The sequence below is a fragment of the Lepisma saccharinum genome, chromosome 9 (assembly GCF_977018435.1).
Source record: "Lepisma saccharinum chromosome 9, izLepSacc3.1, whole genome shotgun sequence".
NCBI classification, from domain to species: Eukaryota; Metazoa; Arthropoda; class Insecta; order Zygentoma; family Lepismatidae; genus Lepisma; species Lepisma saccharinum.
Genome location: NC_139237.1, coordinates 36,835,850 through 36,856,044, shown reverse-complemented (window position 1 = coordinate 36,856,044; position 20,195 = coordinate 36,835,850). Strand labels below are relative to the sequence as shown.

General features: G+C 37.2%; 1 protein-coding gene across 3 annotated transcripts in view; it reads left to right on the top strand.

The window, feature by feature from the left end:
• LOC145992008 (uncharacterized) overlaps positions 1-20,195 on the top strand; it is a 71,012-nt gene that overhangs the window by 22,741 nt on the left and 28,076 nt on the right. Inside the window, exon 4 of one of the 3 annotated variants that reach the window (XM_083128018.1) lies at positions 7,582-8,623. The exons of the other annotated variants lie outside the window; for them this stretch is intronic. Coding sequence (XP_082984144.1) covers positions 7,582-8,143 — 562 coding nt within the window. The 3' untranslated portion in view covers positions 8,144-8,623. Of the gene's footprint in view, positions 1-7,581; positions 8,624-20,195 lie in introns of those variants that run through there. 3 annotated transcript variants of the gene reach the window in all.

The window sequence follows — 20,195 nt, the reverse complement described above, 5'->3', positions numbered from 1 at the left end:
TGCATCACATGTCATTTGGGAATGTACCAGTCAACAGCAACGTATCACACTGTACCGGCATGGCAGTCCTGCATTCGACTGGTGAAATCCTTAAGTCGCCAATGATTAGGCTTACCATGCATCCGGGATTAGCCCGGACAGTTCTGTTTTTTCTAGTGCTGTCCGGGGTGATGTCTGGGATTGCAAAATGTCCGGGGTTTTGAGAATCTGAACAAGAAAATAGCTGCCAGTATTGAATATTCACGACCAGAATTTATACCTAAGAATCGATTATACCTTTTCTCTCTTCGAGATATCGACTCCCAAGCGGTTCAGTTTCCATACTTCCGTGAGCATCTTGGTGGTCTTGCAAGCATGTGAAGTAACTCGTCAACTCGTTTTTGATAATTATAACTATTTAAAAGGGCTTGCATTTGGCAATGGGCAAATTTAACGTTGACAAAAAAGTATTATCCCATAGCAGCACAAGGTTCCTTAGTTTGTTGTCTGCAATACAAAGAATTCTTGCCATTTTTGATGGGCTAAGCTCATACTTCCTGTCTTGTGACAAATGCCCAAAATTATTATTTGATTTTTTTGAAAATCCAGAAAGTGAATTGTATTTGAAATTTTTGTATGGTTCTCTACAGTTACCTGTAATTTAATAATGTAGTTTTGATGCTAATTCTATCACAGCAACAGAAGCATTTCAGACATATTCTCAATTAATTTGTCAACTTCAGGATAGAGAAACTCGTAAATTTATACCATCTTCTGCCAAAGAATGATGTGCAGGAACAAAAATCCTTCTCAAGCAGAGACAATTTTCATAATTCTAGTATCCAATACTTAGAGTTGTGAAGAAACAATAATAATAATTAATAACATTAATAATGTTCCAATAAAATGTTAAGGCTCTTAAGTAATTTCAATTTATTTTTGTAAAAGAAACTGGAATTCAGCAGTAATGAGTTGATCGCGAATATGTCCCAATGGCATGTGTCACCTCTGACATGTGCAGATAAAGTGTTGAAGATATATTTTTTTTCTATTTTTAATTGAAATTTCATACAAAATATAGCTGAACAACCGTGAGCAAATGGGAAGAAAATTGAGAATCTGATTCAGCTATTTTGCTACAACATCAGGGGTTCTAGGTTTGAATCCTGGGTATTTCATTAGTTCATTCATTCTCATTATTGTGGTAAATGTGCAGAGGTGGGAAAATAACGTGAAATAACCAAAGTAGAAATGGTTACACTTGCCCATTTATAGTTTGTTTGTTGTGTTTGTGCATGCCCTGTGCATTGGATTGGAGAAATCTATTTGGTATGCACGTATGCGGCTTCTGCTTATTGTTAGTATTAGTATTGTTAGTTGTTTGTGATAGTGGTGTGAGTGGTATTAATGGTGTTATTTCAGTGCGGGACTAATGTGAATATGTTTTTTCCCACTTTGTAATCTGCACTTTTGTTTTTTTCTTTATATTGGTATGTGCTACATGTTTTTATTACTTGAACACACATCACATGTAACACTTAATAGACTTAGAAGCCTAGTTATGCTGAATGACGTTGAAGTTTTGGCCATTTTAGATGTATTTGATTCTGACGTTTCATAGATCTGATTTGTCTCCAAATTCAGAAGATAAGGGTTTACCAATAAGTGTCAGAACTTTAAACGGTCACGTTGGCAACACTGGTTGAAATGTTGGCGCTTTGCCATGACAGCCGTGCTCAGTAGTGTTTGGCAAAGCAACATGCAGAGATACACGATTCAAGATATTTTTTTGAAGACGATGCAGGCAATCACGTTACTGTGAATGGCATGCACTACAGGAAACTGATAACGGATTATTTGTGGCCACAACTGGCAAATGTTGACGTGATCAATGTTTTCTTCACGATGGCTAAGAGAGGTGCCTCGTGAGCTTGGCATATCACACATGTCCGTTCACAAAATTTTGACTGAAGTGTTAGGCATGAAACACGTCGCTACACGACTTGTTCCGAAGGAGCTGAATTTCCTGCAAAAAGCACATCGCAGGGATGTTGCTGAAGACATGATTGAGTTCGCGAGCCTCTATTGACTCAACCTTCATGAAACACATCATAGTTTAGTTTAGTTTAGTTTATTTGCATCCAAGGACTACCGGTGTGTACAAATTACAGTACATGGTAATATAGGACATGTCAATACTTACATTACAATACAGGTACATTAATAGATTTTACAAATACAAAATATATAGCCAAAAATTGTAAAAAATTGGGTCTTACTCTGCTATTATATGAAAATCACAAAAAAATATAACATGAGAAGATATACTAATTACCCACTTTCATTTGACATTTAATTTTACAAGAATAATATGTGATTATACTACATTATGCACATTTGTCTTATGTAAAAGTCGCTTCCATGTATTCAGCTATAGAATAAAAAACATGCTTCAGAAGCATTGATTTTATCTTGTGCTTGAATATCATCAATTTTGGTTCTTTCCTCACATCTTGTGGTAGTTGTGTAACTGGTGATAAAACATGGGTGTATGAGTATGACATGCAAACAGGTCAACAATCTTCGGAATGGCACTTTGAAAATGAACCAAAACCCAAAAGACCATGCCAAAGTCACTCAAGAATTATGGTCATGCTCATTGTTTTCTTTGATTATTGTGGTGTTGTGCACTCAGACTTCCTTCCAGCAGGACAAACTGTGAATCAATAGTTTTATGTGACCGTTATGAGGCGTCTGCATGAGAATGTTCGCCAGAAAAGACCAGAGTTATGGAAAAACAATTCTTGGATTTTGCACCACGATAATGCATCGTCGCACAAGTCGACTCTTGTTCATGAGTTTTTTGGCCAAAAACTCAACACATGTTCTTGCCCAAGCCCCATATTCTCCAGATATGGCTCTGTGTGATTTTTATCTTTCCCCGACTCAAGTTACCACTTCGGGCAAGGCTTTTTGAATCAATTGAATCCATTAAAGGAAATCCGCAGAAGGGACTCAGGGTGATACCATCTTCTGCGTGTTTTAAAAGTGTTTTGAAGACTGGGTTAAGCATTTGCATATGTGTGTTGCATCTGATGGAGCCTATTTTGAAGGCGACAAAATAAATGTTGATGATTAACCACGTACTTTGTGTTTTATTCACAAATTCCGGGTACTTTTTGTATGTAGTAGTAATAGTTCATGCAACTTAAGGTAATTGCGGTGAACCTCACAATATTTTCAGTATTTTCACACGTCATTCTTCAGTTAAAGGAGGGCCTCCCCCATGGCGCAGTGGTAGCGTCTTTGCCTTGTAATCAAGGGGTCTCGGCTTCGATACCCGGTGGAGGCACAAGTGGTTCGGATCCCACTTTAAACTGTAGGTCCAGTCCCGATTAGCCTTACTGTCCATAAAGTGGACATAAAACAGAAACTCAATTCAGTTAAAGGAATTCTGACTTCATTTAATGCCCCACCTCCACCCTAATCGATCTTCCCTGGAAGATATTGACTTCCCATGTTATGAGAAATTCGAATGTACTCTTGTGCATATTTTTGGTTTTACTGGGAATATTTCTGCATTTTTCTGACATATTTTTAATTTTTTATGACAATTACATACATATTTTACAGTTTTATAGGACATAAAAGCCCTCACCCTAGTTATTTCTTAGTGTCTGACGAACATCTTTAAAAATATACTATTACTACTATTTTGGAAAACATAGTTCCATCAATATGATACCAGAGTACTGTATAAGCCTACAAGTAAAAAAAAGAAAGAAAAAAGTCTAGTAACATCTTGTATGTTTTCCTTCTTCCCTTACCTTTATCAGGTGTAAATTTCTTCATTGCATATTCTGATTGTTCTCCTTAAAAAAAAATAAAAAATAGCTTTGAACCAAATGACACCCTCGGCGCATAGTGCCCTAGGCTTCAGTCCACCTAGCCTACCTCGTTATGGGCCTGGGTTCTAAGTTTACAGTGACAGTTTTTTTTCTGTGTGGAAAAGTTTGTTTTGCCTGATAGTTGTAGATAATAAGCAAAACAATGTTTCACTTAGTAGTTGTAGATAATAGGTAAAACAATGTTATTTTTTAAATAGTGACATACAAAACTAATTGCAAATGTAAACATTTAGTGAAACATTTCTTTGCATGATATTTCAAAATGTATATTATGAGGGGCTGTCAAATGAAAACCGAACACCCGCTACAAAGTGACAATGGAGTTTGTTTTATTCAAAAGTAATTGCCACAAGTGTTAAGACATTTATCCCACTGGGAGAAGAGACGATCAATTCCAGTCTTGTAGAAGAGGTAGGTCGCTGATGGATCCACAACCTCACCCACTGTTGCACTTCCTCATCCGAATGAAACAGACGTCCACGAATGGCTTTCTTCAGGTCACCAAAAATGTGGAAGTCACAAGGGAAATATCGGGGCTATACGGAGGATGTTCAAGCGTTTCCCAGCCAAATGTCTGAAGCTTATCCCTCCCCAGATTCGCAGTATGGGGATGGGCATTATCATGCAAAAGCATGATTCTGTCCGACAGCATTCCAGGGCATTTTGACTTTATGGTGCGTTGCAGTTTCTGCAACGTGTCTGCATAGCGCTGCGCATTGATTGTGGCTCCACGCTCTAGGAAGTCGACAAGCAGAGGGCCCTTGCAGTCTAAGAAGAAGCTCATCATGACCTTACCGGAACTCGTATGTACAGCTTTGGATTTCTTTGGCGGGGGAGAATCGACGTGTTTCCATTGTTGGCTTTGCCGTTTGCTCTCGGGCTCAAAATGGTGGTACCACGTTTCGTCCCCTCTGATGATACGTGACAGATACTCTTCCTCGTGGTACCGCTGCAAATGACTCAGACATGCAGTCATTCTGTCAATCTTTTGTCCCTCCGTCAATTGATGCGGGAACCCACTGCGTGCAAATTTTTTGGAACTACAGCTGATCTTTGATAATGGCATGCACAGAGCCATGACTAATGCCAACCTGAACACGAATTTCTTCCTCTGTGATTCGTCGGTCTTCCTGGATCAGAGCATCGATCCTAGCAATCACATCAGGCGTAATAGCTCGATGGGCCTCTCCCGGGCGCGGATCGTCTTGCAGTGATGTGCGTCCTTCGCGGAATCTCTTCTGCCACTCGTGCACACTTGTCAGGGACATGCAGTGTTCGCCATACACTGCAGACATGTGACGATGAATTTCGCGTGTTCCAGCACCCTCAGCCACCAAGAAACGAACCACACCTCTCTACTCTTCTTTGCTTGCCTCCATTTCCAATGCTGGATGAACACACTGTTCACTATGCTCACCTCCTGAGCAATGACGAAGCAACTGTGTGGACCTGTGCGTTTTCACTATGCATTTCTCCTACCCTACAGATGGCAGTATCGATACGTAACAACAGTGTTGCCAACTTTTGCGAGGAATGTGTTTTATGGTGGGTGTTCGATTTTCATTTGACTGCCCCTCATATATGAAGATCTTGATGCAATATCCTCGTAGAGGATCTTGTAGCTTTAGAAACAAGTCATAGTCACAAGAATTCATATTCAGACCAATAGGGTGTGCTTTAGCACTCCCCAATCGCATTGTTCAAGGAGTTGCCCCACTGAATTTGTGACGAGCTTGGGTTATGGTGCAGCACAATAGGATATACGATGTGTGACACAATAAAAAACTGGATTGAAGTAATAACTCAGAATACTTACATTATTGGTTCCTGTCGGTGGTGTCACCTTCAAAGTATTCCCCCCTCTGCTTCAACACACTTCTTCATTCGCCGCTGCCATTGTTTGTAACATCCCTGGAAGTCATCTTCTGTAAGGGCATTTAGTACATTTTCCGTTTTTTTAAACCTCATTAACCGAGGTAAAATGTGTTCCTTTTAGTTGAGATTTGATTTTCTGGAACAAAAAAAAGTCACAAGGTGCCAAATCAGGCGAGTACAGCGGTTGTTCTAACACTGCAATGTTTTTTTTCTAGCCAAAAATTGGTGTACGGATAGTGCCTTGTGGTGGTTGCATTGTCCTGATGCAAGATCCATCCACTTTCCCACAACTGGGGCCTTTTCTTTCGAACTTTTTCACGAAGTTTCCCCAACACCTGAAGGTAGTAATGTTGATTTTCAGTTTGTCCGTTAGGATCCCAATCAATCATCACTATCCCACGAATGTCAAAGAACACTAGTAGCATTGCCTTAAATTTGGACTTTGACATTTGAGCCTTTTTGGGTCGGGGGAGTAGGGGCACTTCCACTGCATAGATTGTCGCTTCATTTCTGGGTCATAGGTGAAAATCCAAGTTTCATCGACAGTTACAACCAAATCCAACAAATTTGGGTCACCGTCAATCCTTTCCATGATGTCCATACACAATTCCTTTCGGCACTGTTTTTGATCACGTGACAACACTTTGCGAACCACCTTCGCACAAATTTTTCTCATTTGCAATTCTTCCGTTAAGATGGGATTGACTGACTCCCTGTCCAAGTTCACAGCCTCAGCAATTGCTCTAACACTCAATCTGTGGTCATTTCTCACAACACGACGAACATTTTCGATGTTTCTTTCAGTCACAGAAGAACGCAGGCGACCTGGTCGTTCATCATCATCATCACAACTCTCCCTACCCTCCATAAACCTTTTGTGCCACTCTAAAACTTGTGTCCTTGACATGCACAATTCACCATAAACTTCCCTCAACATTTGAAATGTTTCAGTAGCAGATTTTCGAAGTTTCACGAGAAATTTGATGTTAACTCTTTGTTCTATTTTCACGCTCGTCATTTTCAAGCAATGCACCGACACATGTGTTCACACAGTGATGCTTATCTCGCGACTGGCTGGCCCAGGTGAGTCCAATTCATGGTGCTAGGGAGGGCAGGTATGGTAGTTTATCCCTGCAAAAGCAATACGTGTCAAGTTAATTATTTTTAGTAATACAGCCACAATCCGTTTTTTTTTCTGTCACACCTCGTAATTTCCACCGAATATCTGCACAAAGGTGATTCTCCATAAAGTTACTGTAATACTTGCTGTATGTTCACGGTAACTCCCTTCATTACTGTGCGACAAAGGAAAATGACGTCGTAGGTAACAAGAAGCATCACTTTAATGTTGATGGGTGCTTGTTGAAACTTTGACAATCAGTATAGCGAAGAACTTAACCACTGTTGGATATTCAAGTGCCTCATCAGCACAAGCTTGCACAAGTTCTCTGAGACACCTAACAGCATTTCTTTCACGTGCAACTTGGATTTGGGTGAACACAATTTGTTCTTTTTGTGAGAATATTGTTTTAGAGCTCACTACCCAATAAGGCTACATTCATCGCAATGCTTCCGCCACACATTAGTATGTGGAAATACGACACATCACGTGTAGAGGTGGGGATAAAGCCATTATCTGAATCCAGGATTAATTGTTGCTACCAGTGACAAACAATCGACATATTGTTGAGTAATTACTTTTTTTAAAATGGTCCTTGTAGATTGTTTAGTATTCTGCTGGTGAACAATCTCAATCTCAAATTTGAAGTAATTATAGTTAGGTCTTCAGAAATAGATTTGTATTTTCTTTTCTTTTCAGGCACACGGACAAAAGTTGCAGCGAGCAGTTCGGAAATGTGAAAGATAACGTGGTATTAGTTAATAATGTAAATACGTCAGTGTCAAGTGAAAATCAGCCATTTTGTTCAGAAACATCAAGACTAAGCAGTTCTGAAGAGAAACCAAGGAATGTCAATGCCATGTATAATTCAAGAAAGGAAATATTTCCTAAGCAAAAGAGTTCATTCCGATGTTCACAGTGTGGTAAAGCTTTCAGATGCCAGTCTCACCTTGTGCAGCATATCAGGGTTCACACCAAAGTGAAGCCATTTGCATGTTCAATGTGCAGTAAAAGCTTCAACCAGAAATCAAACTTTAGCCGTCACTTGAAATTACATTCTGGAGAGAGACCATACATTTGTTCAGTCTGCAAAAAGAAATTCACCACAAAGTACAACTTAGCTGTTCATGGTCAAACCCACATTAGGAAACCTCACGTGTGTTCCGTGTGCAATATGAGTTTCTCTGAAGAGAACAGACTGGCTGCACATCTACTCTTCCATTTTCCAAAGCAACCATCTAACACACTGAATTACGTTTGAGCTCAATACTAGAACTGAAGATTTTCTCATACACTTATCTAGTTCCAGGGTTACCAGCCAGAGCTAGTTTTAGTCGACATTTACTTGCAACGTTTGAAATGCATACATTGCTCCCACCATCAAAGAATGTTGAGTGGAGATTAAGTTGCCAGACAAACTACAATTCATATTTTCTATATACAAGGTGTGGCAGAAAGTAATGAGACTGGCAACACTGCACATGAATCAATGATTCTGCTGCCTTTCCTTTCACATGGCAGTTAGGTTAACCCCTGCCATTGACTCAGTACAAGTTTGAACTTGGTATAGTTGCTACATGATTGTTGGAGCGTCTGAAGTTGTGTTTGTGAGGTGTGTTACAAAAATGGACTGGCAAAAAGTTTGAGCAACGTTTTGCCATCATATTTTGTGCAATGCTTGGCGAATCCACTACTGTGACTTATAAAAAGTTACAAAGGGCTTATGGAGAACATTCCCTATTCAGGGCACAAGGACAAGAACAAGTGGAAGACAAACCTCATGCAGAAAAACCTTCAACCTCAAATACTGATGACAATGTGGAAAGAGTGAGGTCTCTTGTTAGGTCAGATCATCAATTGACATTGAGAATGATCAGTAGTGAATTAAATTTGAGCCGGTTTACCGTCCATCAGATGATTTATTTTTATTCCCCCTGCTCAGAAACCACTTGAAAGGGTGCCATTTTGGTACTTTGGATAATATCCAGAAGAGCGTAACTGACGAGCTGAAGGGTATTCCAGCAGAAGCCTTCCAGCACTGCTACGGACAATGTCTCCGTCACTGTGTAGTTGCCCAAGGGAACTATTTTGAAGGAGATCACCTTCATTTGTAAAGAGAATAATACTCATGGTTAAAAAAAATCAGACTCGTTACTTTTCTGCCACACCTCGTAATAATCTAAGGAAAATGGGAACATAGAATTTTCCTAAAGGTGGCTGTGAGTTGTTTTTTTTTACCTGAAAAATGTGCCCCACACCATCGCAAATTCCTACCTCTTTTCCACACACAGTTATTTCCAATCTGGAATGCATGTATGTATCTTGTGTTTTTTACTAGCATTATTTGTTTTTTTGTCAGCAGCATACATTTTTTTTGCACCACATAGGGACTTCTTTTCATTGTCAACATACTACATTCATCCTGAAAGGCACCATCATTATTTAATTTAAACCCAAATAGAATATAATGGTTGCCTTTGCCTTAAATTTGGAGAATTTGTGCTTATCCCTATATATATACGGTTATATTAAAATTACCTGTGTACTAGGTGTACTTGAAGTGTTATTGTACATTGATATGCTTGAGCCAAGAAACTTGTCTACAGTGTGATATTTTGTTCTTCTCTGTTTAGTTACTGAGGTATAAGCAAGAACTTATAACTGAAAACATGCTAGGTGTGGTGTAAATTACACCATACTTGTGTATAAAATTTTCATAGATTATGTATAATTAAAAATCCTGTCATGTTAAGTACTATCTGGAAATTTTGAATGTTCGTTTCCGACAGTTGAAATGTTTTAAAGTACATAATATTTCTCGGTGTTCTGCATTGTAGATTATGTAATTTTAAATGTGAGGATGAATATGAAAAGTAGTCCAGAGTGTGTGCAAACTCACAAGTGTCTCTACATCATGTAAAAGAATGAAAAAGGTGAAAAGCAACCACTTTTGGAAGAACTCAAAATTTCATATTGATATAAGACCTGCAAACGGAATAGTCTTCAATGCCATTTTAATTAAAGAAAGAAAAAGACATTACACCTTGCATTTACTTAATACTTACTTACTTACTCCATGGCTCTACAGCCCATGCAGGGCCTTGGCCTCCTTGGTGATAGCTGCCCACTCATCATCTCGGTTCTTCGCTCTAGTTCTCCATCCTCTGATGCCCATTCATTTGAGGTCTTCTGCCTGGTCGATCCATCTCTTCCTGGGTCTGCCAACACTCCTCTTGCCTTCCTGTTTCCCTTGGTAGATCTTATATACCGCTCTGTCTGGTTGCATCCTTTCTACATGCCCCAGCCAGCTAAGGCGTTTGGATCTTATTTCACTTGTTATACTTGGGTTCTGGTAAAATGTTGCTAGTTCTTTGTTTGTCCTAATTCTCCAGATGCCATGTTCATTGATTGGTCCATATATCTTATGTAAAACCTTCCTCTCCCATATACGGTATCTAGCCTTTCTTCTTCCTTTTTTGTCAGACACCAGGTTTCCGACCCATACATCACTATTGGTTTCATTATGGTTCTATACAGTCTTAGTTTCAGCTTTTAGTTCACTAACATTTTCAAATGCATGATAGCATCTGTTGCCTGCTGTTATTCTTGTTTTTACCTCTTCGACAATGTTATTATCTTCTGTTATTGTTGAACCTAGATATTTGAAATTTCCAACTCGCTCAAACTTTTGACTGTGTGTTTCGAACTCATTTATAGTTTGGTACCTGATCTTGTTTCTTGTTGTTATCATTTTGTCTTATCCTGGTTTATTTCCAGTCCAATCTCATGTCCACCTTGTTGTAATTGTTTCAGGGCATCTTCTAGTGCTTTTGATGATCTGCTTAGTAAGGCAACATCATCAGCAAATGCAAGGTATTGTATTGTCCTATTTAAGATGGTTCCTCCAGGATTTATTTCAATCTTTCTAATTACATGTTCCAAACTTATGTTAAACAGCAGTGTGGAGAGGCTATCCCCTTGACTTAGTTCTTTTCCAATTTGAATTTCTTCGGATAGTTGGTTTTATATTCTAATTTTGCATTTCGAATTTCTTAAGGTCATTTCTGTCAATTTTACTAATTTTTCTGTTATATCCATATATATCTCATTATCTTATAGAGTTTTGTCTCTTTGTATACAGTCAAATGCTTGTTGAAAGTCAACATATAATTGATGTATGTTGATATTGTGTTCAAAACTTTTCTCTAATATCATTCTTAATACAAAGATTTGGTCTATTGTTGATCTATTACTTCTGAATCCGCACTGGTAGAACCCTGTCAGTGTTTCTACGTATGGTTCTAGTCTTCTTGCCAGAATTTTTATATGTCACGTTAAGGAGAGATATGCCCCTATAATTCTTACAACATGTCTTGTCATTATTTTTGTGTATCGGACATATTATTGCTACTGTCCACTCCTTTGGCATTTCAGAATTTTTCGAGATCTGTTTAATAAGCTCAAAGATTTGTTTCTTTAGTTCTGCTCCTCCATATTTGAGCATTTCAGCAGTAAATTGATCTTCTCCTGGTGCTTTGTTATTATTAAAGCTTTGTATGGCTCTTGTGACATCCTTTAGTTCAGGCAAGTATTTTTCTTCATCCCATTGTTGGTCATTTCTTACTTCTGATATCCTATTTTCGTTTTCATCGAAACCTAATAATTCTTTAAAATATTCTGCCCATCTACTTATTATTTTCTTTTTATCCAATAAGATTTCCTTCTTTATCTCTGCACAAACTTGTTCGCGGTTGAAATCCTTTCTTATAGTTTGATATTATTTGATACCTATTCCTTATTTCTTTCTTATTATGTAGTTCATTTAGTTCTATTAGGTTTTCTTTCTCCCACTACTGTTTCTTTCTTCTACATTCTCTTTTGGCTTCTCTTCTTTTCACTATCCAAATCTCTACACTTGCTCTGGTCTTTCTATGGAGAACTTTATTTCTAGCTATGTTTCTTTCATCTAATGCTTTCTGGCAACAATCGTCAAACTTACTTAATACTTGGTAATAAAATAACCCTTGGCGCAACAGCCCGTAATGGCCAGGGCCTACCTACTGACTGCCAGCCTCACTCTTGCCTGCAAAGGTGGGAGATCATTCAACCAGTTACGGGTGACGTGTGGTCAGCACAACAAACCCCCAGTCGTTGTTGTAGGTTTTCTATGACTGGGTTAAGCTACTCGTTCATAGTTCCCCAATTTCTTCACGATTGTGGGTGGCCCCCGGTCCCATATGCTGGCCGAAATCCCAGGAAAAGTTGTTAGCTTTCCACAGGAGACTCGAACCAGTGCATGTCTCGTAGTCATGATGTGTTAGAATGCACAGCCATGGACAATACTTGGTAATAGATACACATATTGCTTTATCCACACTGATAGAGCATCCCCCCCTCCCCTGCCTAAAAATCGAAAAACATATAACCAAGGATTAAGTAACAAAAAGAATTATATGGCGCAACATATATATATATATATATATATATATATATATATATATATATATATATATATATATATATATATATATATATATATATATGAGCATAAGCAAGAATATTATTAGCAATACAACTCCTGTACTCTTGAGTTCATATCATCTTCCTATGTATAGGGCAACGGAGTAATATAGACTGAATTGGTGATTGGAGACAGTAACAGTGCTCATTGCCCTTTGCATAATTCAGTTTCAATTACTGTAAGAGATAAATTATAATTGTAATAATGGTACATGGATATTCAGTAGTAATATCAAGATTTGTTGAAAAGAGTGCACGTGTTTCGAAAGTTGCACAACCCTTACTTTCATTGATAATAACTTATAAACTATACATGATACTTAAGCTGTTTTTTTGGTTTTTTTTTGCGCATCTTCAAACTTTTTCCTGTGGCATATTTTTAATACTTTACGTGGGTTAAGTGGTAGAGCAGCCACAGGCTGAACTTCGCCCATGAATAAAGAAATTCTAAATTCTAAATTCTAAAAAACATTGTGAACTTATTCTACACAGAAATGTCTAGAAGTTAATTCTTGAAGCAAGTGCAAATCAGAGATAATTTTTTCCAGAATTATAATTCCAGGGGAGAAGAAATACAAAAATATATTTACAGGGTGATAATGTAAACTGATAACCATGCTAATCTGTGATTTATGACCAATGTTGGTCATGTGTAACACATTGTGGGTTTGGGGATAGCAGTTACATGGGATGAGTGAAAATGTTTCATACATTTGCAGTCCAGAATTTTTATTACCAGACAGACTCAGAAAAGATACATATATTCACATACTGACCATACAACTACATGGAAAACCGGCCCCCATGGCAGAGTGGTTAGCACATCATGCTATGATACCAGGGGCCCCGGGTTCGAATCCTGGTCTGGGCAGGGATGTTTGTGAGTGTTCATTCATCAATTTCATCATGTCACATCATTCATCCTCATCTTCATAAATTAGCCAAAAGTGGCACAAAAGACAAAGTGAAATAAAGCAAATCAATCAAAAACTACATGGAAAATTTTTGCTGCATTATTTTGCTGTAAAATTTTACTTTTCGACCTAAAATTTCATTGCACCTAGCAACAGTGTGCAGATTATGCTGGTGAGCATTATGACCACAGCAATACTAGAACTGAAGGTAGTGCAGGAAAGTCAATCCAGGATAACCAGGCCACTTTCAGAAATGAAACTTGGGTGCAGAATTATGATTCCCATGTGTAAATGTATTGCAAATACTTTAGCACATGTTACCTCTACCTATTGACAAAATTCTGGACTGCTTGTGTTGCCAATCGAGATTATATACCACTAAAATGCTTCTTTGTCACTCTGCTCATATAATCACATTATTTTCAAACTCATCAGGCATTGCACATTCAGCTTGTCATAAGTTACGAAACTTCCTATTATGGTCTTGCAAGAAAACTTCATCTTTCATGTTCCCAAAATTAGTAAGTATTCTGGAAAGGACTAATCTCTAACTTAATTAATTTTTAGAGTTTCCTGTATGGAAAAGGTTGACATTGTAAACCATTAGATATAGCAAAGGATGAGGCTTCAAAATGCAAAAAAAATATATACCAAAGGATGAGGCTTCAAAATGCAAGAAACCCAGTGTAAATGTCATGTATGTTTTTCTATTTATTTTTGAAGAAAGTTATGGTTGCGTAACATTAGAAGCAAATTTTGTAATATTGGAAATAAGTTAAAATATGTTACTATGCAAGTACTTGGTCAGTGGATCATTTACAAACAACAGTCACGTTTTAGTTTGTGTACTTACCAAGAGTTAAATGTAAATTTTGAGTGGTTGGGCAGATTAATTCTTAGATTTTGTGCTTGAATTAATAGAATTGATTGATGGATTGATTTGGTTTATTTTACTTCATTTTTCTGCCACTTTTGGCTAATCGCAAAGATGAGGATGAGCGATGATATGATGAAATTGATGAAGGGACACACATAGAACACCCACGCCGGATTTGAACTCGGGGACTCTTGGCACAGTGTGCTGTGCTAACCACTACGCCACGGAGGTCGCCCTTGAATTTATAGAAGCAATCTTATCTTCTTTCCTGTATTATTGTTAGTTTTTAATTTTTAAAGCAACTCTTACATATTTCCTGTTCATGCAATTTTAGCAACTTTCATAATAAACACTTTTAAACATGTCATGGTGTCTTATGATATTTACTAGGGGCGATTCCTCCATGTAGGAAGTGAGGAACTTCCTACAGTTCATTTACACTTATTTCCAGTTTTCTACTTTTTTAGGAGTTTAATGCACGTTATTAAATTAAGAACGCAATATGAGTACATTTTACTAGGGTTGCTACTGTTCACTGTCACGCGCTTGCTCATAGCTTGCTCCAGCTGCCGCCCAAAGACGACAGTTGTTCCTGCTGCTGAGGAACCTCGATCTTCCACCTACAACAGGATGGGCGAGGGGTGTGGTAGAGAGGGGGACAAGGTTGCTCAGTTAAATGGCCAGCGAGGAACCTTCGAGGTATTCCTACATTCAGTGATGCCAACCCTGCATTATTGTTCTAAACCTAGCATAATTTGAACTTTGCTGGCATCCGGCACCCTGTGTTTGGCAAAGTGCTCTAAACGTGCGTCTTTGGGAGACAGATAAATTGAATTCAAAGAAAGATACTTTGAGGAAAGATATTTTATATCTCATTTGTACTTCTCTAGCAGGCTTGTTCCAAACAAGAGAAAGTATGCCGACTAAAGGACAAGGTTTTACAATCACATCCCGGCCCATCCTCTTGTTTTAATCTTTTCTTTATACTCCCCGATTAGGAAATGAACATTTTATGAAAGGAAATTGGTAGAAAGTTGGAGGTCACAAATAAAACGTACGGGCTGCCATTCACAATTGTTGAATTTTCTCCAACTTTTTCAAGCACACTATATATTGTAATTGATTTGATGGGCGAAATTCTCAATGTTGCTTAATTGTACTAAATAATGGATAACCCAAGTTCCACAACTCCAAAATAGCTGCATAAATTGAACTTAAAACTACATAATTAGTTGCATTTAGCATAATTTAAGAGTTAAAGCAGCAATTCTTCTTATCAGGAGGTTGGCAACGCTGTCCTCAATACACACGACAATAGGCAGGGAGGACCCCACGAACGTCGAACCACAGATAGATGCATATACATAATATCTGTAGTCGAATCAGCTTGGTTCACTCAAAAGTTCAAGGTTGTTATCAAAACAAAACAACTAGGCCCATACTCAGGATTTTTTTATTCTTTTAGTGGGGGAAGATTCGAAATACTAGTGGAGTATTAGATGCGACAACGACGCTATGGTAGATTTGCAGCTGGACATTGCAGAGTTGGGAAAAAATTAAAACTCCCCATAGACACCCCCCCCCCCCTTTCCTAACCAGACAAACAAGCAGCAACGCAATTGCTTACAGGCGAAGGCTGTCACACAGAGTACAGTTTGGTGCTTCTTGTTTACACTCAATTCTCGGAAATATTAGAATAGTACTGTGTTCCACAAATTGTCATATTTTCAAATTTCCTTTAATTTTCTTTTACCAGTGGGTCATTCCATGTCAAATCATCCAGAATTTTGTGAAAATGTCACCCACCATCCCCGATTTTGATGAAATTCGGTATGCTTATAGAACTTTTGATGCTGATTACAAAAATGACAACTTTTTTAAAATTGGTCAAGGGGTTCAGAAGTTACGAGCTTTTTAAGATCTCCGTGTACGCCACATCCGGCTCCACTTTGAATGACTCGCATTAGGTTATAAACGATCAGATCTTCCCTCGGGTTTGCCGTAGAAATTTCAAGTTTCTTTTCTTTTGTTCAGAATAGTATAAGCTTTTATTTAAATAACGTTTCAGATGAATGCATCAGTAAACATGTATTTTTATATATAGTTTTATGTATTTTTTTAGAAAAATAAATGACTAACTTCAAGAGCAAATTTCATGCAATGCCCCCCCTTCAATTTCCCCCCAATTTTATATGTAGGTAGCTCAGAGTGTGTACTAATGCCTGATGAAAAAATTGGGATGGGCGGTTCAGAGACAGGGTGATAAAAAAATAATTTGCATAAAATGACATTAAAAGTAAATCTTATTAAAAATGCTTATGTATTTAGCACAAAGCCTGAAGTACAATATGTTTCAAGTTACAATATTCAAAATTTATGTTCACTAAGCATAGGCGTAACCTGGCGGGGGCAAAGGGAAGCACTTGCCCCCTCCAAAATTTATAAGTTAATTTAAAATTTGCAAGTAATAATTACAGTGGAACCCCGATTTAAGTTCCTCGATTTTACATTTTCCTTCATTTTGCATTCAATCTTAACGGTCTGGTTAAAAATTTTCCAAGATTTTATATTTTCCCGCGTATTATGTTTTTTCATCTTGGTCTCCTGGTTAACGTAAAATTGAGGTTCCACTGTATCTAAGTTTTTGTATCATTTTTTAAAATTTTATATATTATATAATTATATATAATTATTATTAACATTCCCAAGTTTAGCAAAAGTTCGATAACATTCTTTTTGTGCATTTTATCTCAATATGGAAGTTCTTTTTTGGCTACTCTTCATGGGGATACATAATATGAAGTAAGAATTAATACTACACATTTGTGCTGATTGACGTTTTTTCAAATGGAGCTTTTTCGCCACATACCACAGAAAATATCCTTCTGACGGGATGGTTGGAACAGTAAAAATAATTGTAAAGACTTCTATAGTAGCTATAAAGCAACAAGTACGGCAATTATGTAGAAATAGTATTCAAGGTATAAATTTCTTAGTAATCATCTAGGGTGAAATGACAACAACCCACAGTACAATGTGTCAGCGATTGCAAAGTACTACAACAGTACCAGGAAGTATGCACTATTTTGAATTTACAGGTTCCGTAAGTTACTTTTTACAAGTAACTGAGTTACAGTCAATCATTAAAACAGTTACACAGTTATTGTTAGTGGTACTTTGAAAGTAACTGAATTTCTTTTACAGTTACTGTAACAGTAACGTACTGTTAATGATCATTGATTTGTGTAAACGTTACACAAAATCAATGATCAAGAAGAATTCCATGTTTTACTTATGTTTCTAGTACATAATATGTATTCATATATTTACATTATTACTGCTAATAAATGATGGAAAACACAGTCAACTTTGCTTGAACGATTATAATTAAAAATCATTTGTATGCTGACTATGGTATTTTGAATATGGTGTCATTGATTCCACTTGCACCTATTTCTTTCTCCTCCATTGCAAGTTCAACAAGATCCAAAGATCCACTCCCTCGAAAACGACTTTTTCCTAGCTGGACAACAACATTCCAAACGAACGCAGCAGTCTACCAAAAACAATGGAGTTTTCACATGCAATTAGAAATGAATTACAGTAAAGCGTGGATGTTCTAAATTTAGCATGCAACAAAGTATAGCTTCCTTGCCAGCAATTCCAAGTAAATCCTTTCACGTAGCATCCGGAGAAGGTACATATTTTATTTTTATAGTCTGGAACAGAATTGTCCAATTTAGCTATTTCCCTACTGCAAAAAATAACTCTGTTACCGTTGTTAACGTTACAGGTACTTACTTTTAAAAGTAGCTAGTTACAGTTAGAATTCCTAAATAAAAAGTAACTGTACTTGTAACTTTGTAACTAGTTACTTCGAAACACTAGTTGTTTAACAGTCAGAGCCAAAATAGTAAGTGCTGATGTGATATGTTTTGTATAACTGTATGGTTTGACTTCTGTGAAGAAGTGGCTTTCGAATTCCAACAGTGAACAGTTATGTAGTAGCATGTGTGTGCGTGACTCAAACTTGTTTGTAGGATTGCTTCAAAAGTCCACGTGAAAATGGCGATGCAGCTATTAAATTCTTGCATCCACTTTGTCCATCAACTTCCCACTACTGGCCAAAAAGTATGCTGTGTCCAGTGGACATTAACAACACAAATGGATGGACATATGTAGTTAGTGATAAGTAAAATACTTTAGTGTGTTTGAAATGGTCAAAATATCCATCTAAAGTGTGAACGGCACAATTTATAGTACATGAAATTTTGGCAATGCATAGAGTACAATTTTTAGGTACTATCTTAATGGGTCACTTGGAAACTTTCTTCGGGTTAAGATAATCTCAAAGTTTTCCATCGCATAAAGATAGTGTCCAGGATTATTTGATAAATACATTTGAAAAATCACAATTATTACTCTTTATTCGTTTGTTCCTCAAGTGCCAGGAGGATCACAAAATATATTTAACTTATAAATTTTGGAGGGGGCAAGTGCTTCCCTTTGCCCCCGCCAGGTTACGCCTATGCTTAGTGAACATAAATTTTGAATATTGTAACTTGAAACATATTGTACTTCAGGCTTTGTGCTAAATACATAAGCATTTTTAATAAGATTTACTTTTAATGTCATTTTATGCAAATTATTTTTTATCACCCTGTCTCTGAACCGCCCATCCCAATTTTTTCATCAGGCATTAGTACATACTCTGAGCTACCTACATATAAAATTGGGGGGAAATTGAAGGGGGGGCATTGCATGAAATTTGCTCTTGAAGTTAGTCATTTATTTTTCTAAAAAAATACATAAAACTATATATAAAAATACATGTTTATTGATGCATTCATCTGAAACGTTATTTAAATAAAAGCTTATACTATTCTGAACAAAAGAAAACAAACTTGAAGTTTCTACGGTAAACCCGAGGGAAGATACGATCGTTTATAACCTAATGCGTGTCATTCAAAGTGGAGCTGGATGTGGCGCACAGGGAGTTCTTAATAAGCTCGTAACTTCTGAACCCCTTGACCAATTTTTTAAAAATTGTCATTTTTGTAATCAGCATCAAAAGTTCTATAAGCATACCGAATTTCATCAAAATCGGGGATGGTGGGTGACATGGCCTGGATGAATTGACGTGGAATGACCCCAGTATCATTGAACAGCCACGATAATTCTATATTTAAAAAATAATATATTTATAAATTAAATGATATAGGCCTGCGTATTAGCAATGATTCTTGTAATGAATTTAAATTGGGTATCGGGACGTCTGGTAGCTTCCCATCAATTGTTAAAAAATTAAAACGACCAAATATTGCTGACTGCAGACTTCTGGAGCTTGCCTATCTCCACAAACAACCCATTAGTTTACGCAAGAGAAAAATCGAAATTCTTTCATAATCTGAAAAATTGTCAATGTTATATTTTCGTATGTATTTTTAGGTTTGCATGTAAATATTTTATTGGCCCCCCTTGGGTACAGGGTTGCAGCTAACATTCTAAATGCAGTGGACAGTACAAGTGATATGTGTGCCTGTTTAATTGAACACGTTTTCAAAGTCTTTTCTTTGTTCTCTCTTTTGATCTGTTCCTAAGAAAAGCCATGAGATGCCACTGATGTTTAATACCACTCACTTAAGGATCAAAACTCTATTCTTGCATGTTAGTGCAGAATTATAGATGGACACATGTTAATGTTCATAAATTTTCATGTTTTGTTATAATAACCGGCCCTACCAAAAGCCTTCTTGTGAAGTGTGTAGCTTTTATTATGGTATTGTAAGTCACATTCCACGAACAATAAACTGCCTGTTCATTGTCCCATGAAATGAACAGAATGGAAAGTTGGGTCATTGCATGAAGAAATCATCTGCTGCAGGTAGACCTTCATGTAACATGACAGCATCAAATTTGATATTTTGTGAGATATGCAGTGTAATTGTACCACAAGACAATATGAAGTAAAATTGACAAGAGTGATTTGTCTATAACAGAAT